At 46.5% G+C, this 12199-nt stretch overlaps 1 protein-coding gene across 1 annotated transcript in view; it reads left to right on the forward strand.

Annotated features, from left to right (window-relative positions):
- The first annotated feature begins 994 nt into the window (after positions 1 to 994).
- Positions 995 to 12199, forward strand: part of LOC138735525 (uncharacterized) — a 72214-nt gene continuing 61009 nt past the window's right edge. Inside the window, exon 1 of the mRNA XM_069883567.1 lies at positions 995 to 1135. Coding sequence (XP_069739668.1) covers positions 1075 to 1135 — 61 coding nt within the window. The 5' untranslated portion in view covers positions 995 to 1074. The remainder of the gene's footprint in view (positions 1136 to 12199) is intronic.

Genomic DNA, 12199 nt, shown 5'->3' on the forward strand with positions numbered 1-12199 from the left:
ATCTGCTAAAGTGCACCATGATGCATTCCTGGAAGTCAGATCATGGTCTTGGTATGGGGTCACCAAGAACTCTGAGTGGAAAGCCCCGCAAAAGATCATGGACCCAGCAAATCACAGGCCAAACCCTCCCCACCCACTTCAAAATCTACAGGGAACGCTTCCGTCAGAGAGGAGCAGCAGTCATCGAGGGTCCACACCACCCAGCACATGCTCTGTTCTCTCTGCTGCCATCAGGAGAGAGGTCTCGATTCCACAAGTCCCGCTCCACCAGGTTCAGGAACAGCTGCTCCCCCTCCACCATCAGACTCCTCAACCACAAACTCAATCAGAGGGAAAAACACAAAAGTGCAGACACCGCAGTTGAAGTAAAAACCCGATGCTGGAGAAACTCAGCTGGTCAATGAGTTTCCTTTATATGGCAAAGATAAGTCTCGTCAAGTCAAGTTTATTGTTGTCTGATTGAACAAGTAGAACCCAACTTTGTATTTCCTCAATAAAGATAAATGAATATTGTTTTGTATAAATGACAGTCTCGGATGGTCAGCGTGATCAGTTCCTTTGGTCATTTAGCATTCTCACTTCCCGTGGGAAGAAGCTGTTCCTCAGCCTGGTGGTTCTGGCTCTGATCCTCCTGTATCTCTTCCCTGATAGGAACAGCTGAAAGATGCTGTGCGCAGGGTGGAAGGGGTCCTCAATGATTTCATGCACCCACTCCAAGCAACAATCCCAGTAGATCACGTCAATGTGGGGTGGGGAAGGAGACTCCACTGATCCTCTCTGCCACTCTTATAATCGTGTGGATTGTCCTCTGTTCCATTCTCTGCAGCCCCATCGTGATGCAGCCGACAGGACATCCTCGATAGAGCTCCTGTAGAAGGTTGACATAATGGACGGTAGCCTTGCCCACTTCATTCTTCTCAGGAAGTGCAGTCACTGTTGTACCTTCCTGAACACATGAGTAGACGATGAGTGTCCACAGTAGGAAGTGAAGAAACATTTGCAGCCACATCTATTTTTGACAGTGGGAAAATAAGAAGTATTTTGCTGAGAGAAGTCGACACTGAAACGTTGGTGATGAGTTCTCAGTGGGTCTGTCTCTGTGGGATCCTGCTGTCGATCTCCGTCCAGGGTTACAGTAGGTCTTTTTCTGTATAATCTCTGTTAACGTTGTGGTTGGGACTTTGGAATTTCCATGATGCGGGAAAGGCTTTGACGGGAAAACCAGGGTGAGGAGGGTGGCCCTGTTTTGGTCATGCTATAATGTCATGAACGTTATGAAATTTGTTGTATTGCAACAGCACTAGTTGCACATCACAAATGAAATTTAAACAATAAATAAATTAGTGGACAAGAGGAGAAGATGAGGCTGTGTCTGTGGATCATTGTCTGTTCAGAAATCTGATGGCGGAGGGGAAGAAGCAGTTTCTGTACCACTGGGTGTTCGTCTTCAGGCTTCCTGCCTTGGTCCTCCCTGGTTATGGGGAAAGCTTTTGGCTGCAGTGCATTGAATTAATGTCTCCAATGTTCCCAGATGCAGTGAAAAGCTTTGTTTTATGTGCTATCTATTGACATAGTTCAGCAGGTAGTGAAAAAATAAAATGAAATAACCGGATATACTCGTGTAATAGTCCACTTTTTAGGTCCAAATTTTCGGATCAAATTTGGGGGGGGGAGGTCGAACTTTACGTGGGTCATACATACTTCAACATGGGTCAACATGGTAGGTACCTGTGTCGTTCAAGTCCTCTTGCTGTCGGTTCCCATCCAGGGGTACAGTAGGTGTTTTCTGTTGACCTCCCTGCCTCCTTTCTTTCTCACCTTCTCTGCTAACCTTATCGTTCAGAACTTGGGACATTCCATGGCAGTTGGTGGTGGGGGTGGGGATTCAAAAATTTGGATTTAAAATTAGATAAATTTCAAATTGCATTTTTAAGATTGACTTTAGGGTGGTTAAAAAATGTCTCGCAATTACTTAAAAATGAGACTAATTTGAGTATTGAAAGATGGCATTTGGAAATGAGGTTTTGTATTCCATTGGAAAAAATAACATACAATTTACAAAATAATTGTTCCTTTTTTGTTAAAACTTGGAGCCCATATATGGAATAGATGTGATTTAATTATTAATATTTTCTTTCCCATGCATTGATGGTGTTGACCCAATCCAGGGCAAATAATCGAAGGGCAAAATGTTTTCATCTCCTCTTCCTTTCAGTTAGTTTAGAGGGGGGTTGGGAAGGGCGGGTGGGAGAGGGTCGAGGCCGGGGTTTATATGGGATAAAGAATTATGTTTTGGATTGTACTCTGGTTGTATGATTTATTATGATGTATAAATAAAATTTTCAAAACAAAAGGGCAGGTGAGAATTGATGTTGGTTCTGTGTAAAGCGACAGGGCGAAAAGGGGAGAGGGACGGAGACAGAGAAAGAGGAAAGGAGTCAGGGGGACAAAGATGGGGGTGGCGGTGTGTTTAATGGAAACCAGAGAAGCCGATGTTGTTGCCATCGGGTTGGAGGGTGCCCGGATGGAAGATGAGGTGTGAATCTCCAATTTGCGGCTGGTCTCAGTCCGACCGTGCATGAGGCCGTGAACAGACATGTCAGCAAGGGAATAGGATGGGAAATGAGACGAGAACGAGGGGACGTTACCTCACGATATGGGGCTACAGATTTCAAGGTTCCTTCTATTGTCACAAAATAATATTTTAAAGCGTGATATACAAAATGTATGCCAACTTTAAAACGTCCAGATTTAAGACGGAGATGAGGAGGAACTGCTTTTTCCAGAGAGTCGTGAATCACAAGACAATGAACCACTAGAGGTGGCCTCTATTTACGACACAGGTTGATTTTTACACTGTCGGGGAGTTAAGGTTTGTGAGGAACAGCTGGGTAAGTGGAGTTGAGTCCATGACCAGATCAGCCGTGATCGCATTGAACGGCGGAACAGGCTCAACAGGCCGAATGGCCGCATCCTGCTCCTGTTTATTTTGTTCTGGAGTATATTCTTTGAGTTCAGGTGTATTGTCAGAGAACAGATGTGGCATCACGTACAACCCTGAGATTCTTATTCCTGCAGGACAGGCAGAATTTCTATTATCAGTGGTGAAAAAACCTGGACTCAAGGAAAGATGCAGAAAGGGAGAACTGTAAACAAGAAGGACGTGTAAACAAACTGTACGATACAGGAAATAAATATTCAGTAATAAATAATGTTCAGAGTCATACATGGTGACCTGAGGAGAGGAGTCCACGGAGGCTGTGGCTGCTGGTGACCGTGGTTGAGGGTCTCACACCAGGCTGTGGACTTCTGGAGACCAGCTGGAGACCAACAGAAGGGGTACCAGGTATCAGAACTGGGATGTGAGTGGGTGCTGAGGGCGCTGGAGGTTTCCTGACCATGTTGGAGGGTTTGGACTGTCGACTATGTGGCTGCGGAGGTTGCGAGAGCACTGGAGGCGAATCCATGGACACTCAGTGAGTGTGGGGAGAGATCTTTGCTTCCCTTTCCTGGGTCTAAGGGTCACCAGGCAATTTCTGCTGGGAGCGAATCTTTGTCTGCCTTTCGTGTAATATTACATTTCCTGTTTTATTACATGACGATAAAATAAACTTGATTCTTAAGGAATATTCTTTGAGGAATATAAAGGTGGATAAGTCTCCGGGACCAGACGGGATCTTCCCCAGGACATTGAGAGAAGTAAAGGAGGAAATAGCAGAGGCTCTGACGGTAATTTTCCAAATGTCATTAGAGATGGGGATAGTGCCGGAGGATTGGCGTATTGCGCATGTGGTTCCGTTATTTAAAAAGGGTTCAAGGAGGAAGCCTGGCAATTATCGGCCTGTAAGTTTGACGTCTGTGGTAGGTAAATTAATGGAGAAAGTTCTTAGAGATAGTACTTATAAATATCTGGATAGACAAGGTCTGATCAGGAGCACTCAACATGGATTTGTGGGCGGAAGGTCCTGTTTGACCAATCTGATTAAATTTTTTGAAGAGGTGACTAGGAGTGTGGTTGAGGGTAGCGCGGTGGATGTTGTCTATGTGGACTTCAGTAAGGCCTTCGATAAGGTACCACATGGAAGGTTAGTTAGGAAGGTACAGTCTTTAGGTATAAATTTTGAGATAGTCAAATGGATTGAACATTGGCTGAAAGGGAGAGGCCAGAGAGTGGTAGTGGATAATTGTCTGTCAGGTTGGAGGCCGGTGACCAGTGGTGTGCCTCAAGGATCTGTATTGGGCCCATTGTTGTTCGTTATATACATTAATGATCTAGATGATGGGGTGGTGAATTGGATTAGTAAATATGCAGACGATACTAAGATAGGTGGAATAGTGGATAATGAAGAAGGTTTTCAAGGATTGCAGAGGGATTTGGGCTGCTTAGAAAAGTGGGCTGAAAAATGGCAGATGGAATTTAATGCTGATAAGTGTGAGGTGCTTCATTTTGGTAAGAAGAATCAGAACAGGACATACGTGGTAAATGGGAGAGCATTGAGGAATACAGAAGAGCAGAAAGATTTAGGAGTGACAGTACATCGTTCCCTGAAGGTAGAAACTCACGTGAATAGGGTGGTGAAGAAGGCTTTTAGTATGCTGGCCTTTATCAATCATTGCATGGAATATAGGAGTTGGGAGGTGATGTTGAGATTGTATAAGACGTTGGTGCGGCCTAATTTGGAGTTCTGTGTGCAGTTCTGGTCGCCTAATTATAGGAAGGATATAAACAGAGTGGAGAGAGTACAGAGAAGGTTTACCAGAATGTTACCTGGGTTTAAGCATCTAGAGTATAGGGAGAGATTGGACAGATTAGGTCTTTATTCTTTGGAGCGTAGAAGGTTGAGAGGGGATTTGATAGAAGTATTTAAGATTATGAAAGGGATAGACAGAGTGGATGTGGATAGACTATTTCCATTAAGAGTAGGAGAGATTGAAACAAGAGGACATGAGTTAAGAGTTAAGGGGCAGAGGTTTAGAGGTAACATGAGGGGGAACTTCTTTACTCAGAGAGTGGTAGCGGTGTGGAATGAGCTTCCGGGAGAAATACTGGCGGCAGAGTCAATTTTATTATTTAAGAAAAAGCTGGACAGGTATATGGATGAGAAGAAGGTGGAGGGTTATGGTCATTGTGCAGGTAGGTGGGACTAGAGAGGAGTGTTTGGTTCGGTGTGGACTAGAAGGGCCTAATGGCCTGTTTCCGTGCTGTAATTGTTATGTTATGTTATATGTTATGTTAAAGAGTTCTTAAGTGAGTCTCTGAGTTTGTTGTTGAGGAGTCTGATGGTGGAGGGAGAGCAGCTATTCCTGAACCTGGGGGTACGAGTCCTGTGGCACTGAGACCTCTCTCCTGATGGCAGCGGCGAGAACAGAGCTTGTGCTGGGAGGTGTGGATCCTTGATGATTCCTGCTGCTCTCCGATGGCTGCGTTCTATATAGATGTTCTCAATAGTGGGGAGGGATTTGCCTGTGACGTCCTGGGCTGTGTCCACTACATTTTGGAGAGCTTTACACTCAGGTGTATTGGTGTCACCATATCAGACCATGATACAGCCGGTCAGCACATTTTCCACCCGACACCTGCAGAAATTTGCCAGGGTTTCTGGTGTCATAACGGCACATTTGACGTAGCAGGTAGTGCAACGCTTTTCCACTGCCAGCGATCAGGACTGGGGTTTTTATCCCACGCTGTCTGTAAGGAGTTTGTTCCTTCTCTCCATGTCCGTGTGAGATTTCCCTGGGGCTCCAATTTCTTCCCAACATTCAAACAAATGTGGCTGGGAGGGTTGTAATTAGGCAGCACGAGCTTGTGGGGCTGAAAGGCCTGTTATCGCGCTGTATATCAAAATAAAATAAAATAACATTTAAAGTTTACAACCTAAAATACAAATTCCAACAAGATTATCTCTGTTAGTACATGGAGTCAAGGGCAAGAGGGAACAACTTCAGGATAAAAGAGTATCCATTGAAAACTGATATGTGGACAAATTTTGTTAGGCAGAGGGTTGTGTGTCTATGGAACTTGTTGCCACAGGCAGATGTGGAAGCCAGGTCGTTGGTGGTATTTAAAGCAGAGATCAACTGGGATATGATGAGTCAGGGCATCTAGGATTATGGGGAGAAGGCTGGGGTATGGGGGTGAATGAAAGGATGGATCAGCTCATGATTAGAATGGTGGCGTAGACTCGATGGGCCGATGGGTCTATTTTGGCTCTTATATCTGGTGAACCCTTAGGGGAGCCAACCATTTCTGGAGACGCTCCAAACTGTCCGTGAGCACTGAGTGCTCCTTCTCCAGGGACACACAGATGTCCTCAGGAGAGGGCCAGGCAGTCAGCCCGAGCTGAACACTCGACGCTCCAAACTGTCCGTGAGCACTGAGTGCTCCTTCTCCAGGGACACACAGATGTCCTCAGGAGAGGGCCAGGCAGTCAGCCCGAGCTGAACACTCGACTATCCGCTGCCTGGTCCCAAGCATTCTCCCTACTGTCCCGTCCTCTCCCCTCAATGCGAGACTCCTACAGTCTGACAGCAGGGAACCAGGCCAGCAGACCCAGCCTGTCTATGTCGAACAACCTGCCTTCCTGCTTTTAGTCCCACATGCCAGCATCAGGCCCATTCCCCTCCAATCCTCTCCCATCAGTGGTTATCCGTGTTTCTTAAGGAACGTACCGTCCTTATCTCCACCGCAGCTCAATCCATGCGCTCACCACCTGCTGAGTTAAGAATCCCCCCAGGAGTTACAGCCTCAATTCTCTGACTTCCCTCCATCTCAATGTTTATCTTCTCTAATTGAAACGTCTGTCCCTTTCAATCTTTTCCAAGTCATATTTTCTTTGCTTTTCATCACCCTCCCTCTGTTTATCAGCTCCCTCTAACTCCTATTTCCTCCACTTTTCAGTTGCCTCCTGCCTCCTTTATCCTGTTTTTCTGCCTCTCTCTCTTTTTCAGCCTCTAACACCCTCCATTTCTCTTTCCTCTTCCACCTTCTGTTTTTCTCTTCCTTCTTCCACCCTCAATTTCTCCAAATCCAACTCAAAAGATCTATCCTCTGGAAAATTATCTAAGCCTTTATCAATAAATTATCCCTCACCTATATCATATTTCTCTATGATCCCTTGGATTTGCATATTCCTCATCCAATGCTTGACTTCTGTCAGATTTAATGCTTTAGAAATAACCATCATTTCCTCTTATCTCTTGCTCTCCAGCTCTGCAGCGGATGGTTGTGATAAAAATGTACCAACATCCATTGCTGCTGTTTAACCACACACAAGAATTAAAAGAGATCAGTTTGTGTCCAAGAACAACAAATTAGCTTGGAGAAACCAACTAACTAATAAATAACAAAAACTCCAAAAGTTTAAGATCCCAAAACTCCAATGTTCAATCCGAAAGGACGATTCCCCAAAAGTGTTCCGAGCCGAGAGGACCCCAAAACCCAGCAGCAATAGATATTCACCAAGACAAATGGTTACAAACAATAGTTGCTTTTAATTATCTTTAAACATGAAAATAGAATCACTCTTTAACTTATCACTATTAACTTAACTAACCTAACACCCCCCTTCTAATTCTAAGTGCTCGTGTATGTAATGTGTGTGTAAGTTCAGAAAAGTTCTTTGGTTCACAGTCCAATCTCACTTCTCATTCCTCCAAGTTCACTGGTTGCAGGCAATTCTTCGTGCGTGCACAGAATTTAACATTTATAAAGTTCACCAGGCTTTGGTGCTTCAAAAGTGAATGATTACTGCTCAGGAAGGATCTTGTCGGTTTTCAGAGAGAGATTTGTTGTTCCTGGACACGAACTGATCCCTTTTAATCAGCCACATCAGTGTCTGGCTGAAGAAACTTGCCCCATCAGGGGTTTTCCAGATGACAACCTTTTTCTTTCAGGTCACAACAGTTCCTTTTGTTTTGCTTATTTCAAGTGAAAATTATACAGCTTACCATTTCCTTTTGTATGGACCACAAGGACTTTGGCCAGGCTGAACTAAGCACTCACAACCTGTCTTCCAAAGTTTTCCAGATTGTCCTGTTCCAGTCCCAGCTGCTGTAGAACTGAATTCTCTCACTTTCTCTCTGTCTCTGTCTCTGTCTTTTGTTTCTCTCTCTGTCTGTCTGTCTGTCTGTCTGTCTGTCTGTCTGTCTGTCTCTCTCTCTCTCTCTGTCTGTCTGTCTGTCTCTCTCTCTGTCTGTCTGTCTGTCTGTCTGTCTGTCTGTCTCTCTCTCTCTCTCTCTCTCTCTGTCTGTCTGTCTGTCTGTCTGTCTCTCTCTCTCTCTGTCTGTCTCCCTCTCTCTCTCTCACACACACACAGAAAGCCACATGACCCTGTTAGAACAGCCAACTGCACTCAGACAGACTGCGGCTCTGGACCTCATCTTCAAGTCCATTAATCTGTTGCTTTCCAAAACAATAATCCATTATTCCGCACCATGTCCAATGAACTCCGACGAGTAATATCCTTGTAGGAATTCTTCAAAGTTTGTTTGTATGTGATCTACACTAAAAAACCTGCCACAATTTATCCCCTTCAAAACATATCTATGCACAATATAAAATATAGCATAATCTGTCACAGCTGTAACGGCTCAGCTGCTGCTAGAACAGACCCGGGAGAGTGAGGAGGGGAGAGACAGCAGTGCCCGTAGGGTCCTAGTGCCGAGTTGTGATACTGAGCACTCATTAAACAGCCTGTTGAAGAACCCAATATTTCTTTTCAAATCCTGCAACCCATGGAGTTCCGTGCCCAAAGTGGCAGTGCCTGTACTGAGCAGATTTCCATGAGGGGTTGGAGACTTTGGGGGAGCCTCAGAATGATGCAGGGCACCTGATCTGGGGAGACCGCCCCTCCCTTCACCATGAAGAAGAAAAAGCTGGAAGACGACCCTACAGACCAGCAAGGGGCTCAGCGGCTGAAGGACCCACACAGGCTGTGGCCTGCTGGAGACTGACTCACGTGAACAAGATATTGGAACCAGGATTCGAGAGGGTGATGAGGGCAGGAAGGGCTCCTGAAGGGGCCTTGGGTCCTGAAGGCTTCCTGATCGAGTCGGGGGTTTGGATCTGGACCTCGTGTTGCTGATGGATTGTTGAGGAGTTCTTTGGCTGCAGAGGCTGCGGGAGTGCTGGAGGCGAATCCACGGACTTTTTTTGCCTTACAACAGACAAATGTTGTAACATCTCATGTAAATTCCATTTTTGTTATGTAATGTGACAATAAAAGGAATTTCTAAACCTCTTTTCTATCCTTTCCTACTTTATATCATCCTTCCCACAGCTGTGACCAAAGCTCCACAGAATATTCCAAATGTGTCCCCACCGATGTCTTGTTCCCACACTTGTGTTCAGTGCCCCTATCGATTAACCCATTGAAGTGCCAGTTGATGAAATAGACAAAGACGATGTGGTCAAACAATAATCATGGCTTTTATTAGCAGAAACTCATGGTACAATAATGAAAGACAATAGGTGCATATACATTTATACACAAGGGGAGTGTCCTTAACAGGAGAGATAATGCACAGCCAATGTTAGTACAGCAAGGCCCGCCAGAGGGGAGACAGGAAGCTTGGCCGACATTCACCACATCCAGCATCCCAAACCTTCTCTTCAGAACGCTATCTACCTGTACTGCCATCTTTAAAGAGTGATGAACCTGCACCCCTGGCTTCTCCCTCTCCATAGAACTCATTAGGGACCCACCGTTAACAGAGTCAGTCCTGCACTGGTAGTGCTTTACCCAAATGCAGCACCTTGCCCTTTGACTACTCCTATTCCTGCTAGCCCACTCCCCATTCTCCCTCCCTGCCCCATCCCTCTGCCTTATCTCCAACTCTCCACCACTTCCCTCTCCAATCACAGAGCCATTCCCCCTCCCCGTATGCACTTGTGCCCTCCCTCCCTTCTCCATCTAATGTCGGCTGCCTGTGGGACTGTGCTCCTTCCCCTTCACCTTTCTACCACCCTCCATTTTGTTCGGACGCCAGTCAACCTACAGTTTTGTACTGACTTTGATGTACCAGCAACCCGGGTTCGAATCCATTGCCTTCCTGAAGGAGTTAGTATGATCTCTCCTTGATGGCAATGAGTTTTGCCTGGGGGGCTCTGGTTTCCTCTCACCCTCCAAATATGTACGGGGTTACAGGTTAATTGGGGGTAATTGGGCAGCATGGGTTTCATGAACAGGAAGGGGCTTCTACTGTGCTATATCATTAAATAATTTTAATTTAAATATAGACATACAGCACGGTAACAGGCCCTTTCGGCCCACGAGCTTGTGCTGCCCAATTATGTCCAATTGACCTACAAACCTTGGTGCATTTCGAACGGTGGAAGGAAACTGGAGACTCTGGCGAATGTCCACATCGACACACAGAGAACATGCAAACTCCTTAAAGAGAGCACGGGATTCAAACCCCTGACTTGATCACTGCCACTGTAACAGCGTTTCATAAATCACTCCAATAACCATGTCACCCAATCTTAAACCTTAACAAAAATCTAACCCTTCCTGCAATGGGGTGACCAGAACTGTGCAAGGTTATTGTCGGTATAACTGCCCTAAGCCTCTCTAGCCTGCATCTCCCCTTTTCTTTTCTTTCTTTTCTTTGGCTTGGCTTCGCGGACGAAGATTTATGAAGGGGTAATGTCCACGTCTGCTGCAGGCTTGTTTGTGGCTGACAAGTCCGATGCGGGACAGGCAGTCAGGGTTGCAGCGGTTTTGAGGGGGAGGACGTGGAGGGGGAGGACGTGGACATGTCCTCGGGCCTGCGCAAAGGAGCTTTTAGGTGGAGTGCAATGTGCACAGTACTGGCCCCACCCTTTACACCCTTGGTTTGTGTGCCGTGGCCAAGCAAGCTGGGACGTGGCAGCGAGGTCCTTGGGTCGTAGGTTTTATATCGGAGTGGCCTTCTCCTATGCAGGTTTCTTACACGGGCTAGAGGGTCTCCCCTGTTGTAGATATAACCGCCCTGAGCCCCTCCAGCCGGTATCTCCCCTGTTGTAGGTATAACCACAATGAGCCACTCCAGCCTGTATCTTCCTTGTTGTAGGTATAACCAACCTGAGATCCACATGTCTGTTTCTCCCCTGTTGTAGGTGTAACCGCCCTGAGCCCCTCCTGTCTGTATCTTCCCTATTTTAGGTATAACTGCCCTGAGCCCCTTCAGCCTGTATCTCCCCTGTTGTAGGTATAACCACCCTGAGACCTTCCTGTCTGTATCTCCCCTGTTGTAGGTAAATCCGCCCTGAGCCCCTCCAACCTGTATTTCGACTGTTGTTGATATAACCACCCTGAGACCCTCCAGCCTGTATCTGCCCTGTGGTAGGTATATTCACCCTGAGCCTCACCTGTCTGTATCTCCCCTGTTGTAGGTATGGACCCTGAGACTCTCCAGCCTGTATCTCAGCTGTTGTAGGTGTAACTACCCTGAGCCGCTCCTGTCAGTATCTCCCCTGTCAGTATAACCCCCCAGAGGCCCTCCTGTCCGTATCCCCCCTGTTGTCTGTATAACTGCCCTGAACCCCTCCAGCCTGTGTTTCCACTGTTATATGTATAACCACTCTGTGCCCCTCCACCCTGCATCTCCCCTGTTGTCAGTATCACCGCCCTGAACCCCTCCAACCTGTATCAATCCTGTTGAAGGTATAACCACCCTGAGCCCCTCCATCCTGTATATCCCCTGTTGAAGGTATTACTGCCCTGAGCCCCTCTAGACTGGATCTATTCTGTTGTATGTATAACAGCCCTAATCCCTCCAGCCTGTATCTCCCCTGTTGTAGGTATAACCGCACTTAGCCCCACCAGCCTGTATCTCCAATGTTGTAGGTATAACCGCCCTGAGCCCCTCCAGCCTATATCTCCCCTGTTGTAGGTATAACCGTCGTGAGACCCTCCAGCCTGTATCTCCCCTGTTGTAGGAATAACCACCCTGAGACCCTCCAGCCTGTATCTCCCCTGTTGTACGTATATCCACCCTGAGCCCCTCCAGCCTATATCTCCCCTGTTGTAGGTATAACTGCCGTGAGACCCTCCAGCCTGTATCTCCCCTGTTGTAGGTATATCCACCCTGAACCTCTCCTGTCTGTATCTCTCCTGTTGTCAGAATAACTGCCCTGAGCATCTCCAACGTATGTCTCCCCTGTTGTTGGTATAACCACTCTGGACCCCTCCAGCCTCTAACTCCCATGTTGTGGGTA

Source organism: Narcine bancroftii, chromosome 1 (assembly GCF_036971445.1).
Source record: "Narcine bancroftii isolate sNarBan1 chromosome 1, sNarBan1.hap1, whole genome shotgun sequence".
Classification (NCBI taxonomy): domain Eukaryota; kingdom Metazoa; phylum Chordata; class Chondrichthyes; order Torpediniformes; family Narcinidae; genus Narcine; species Narcine bancroftii.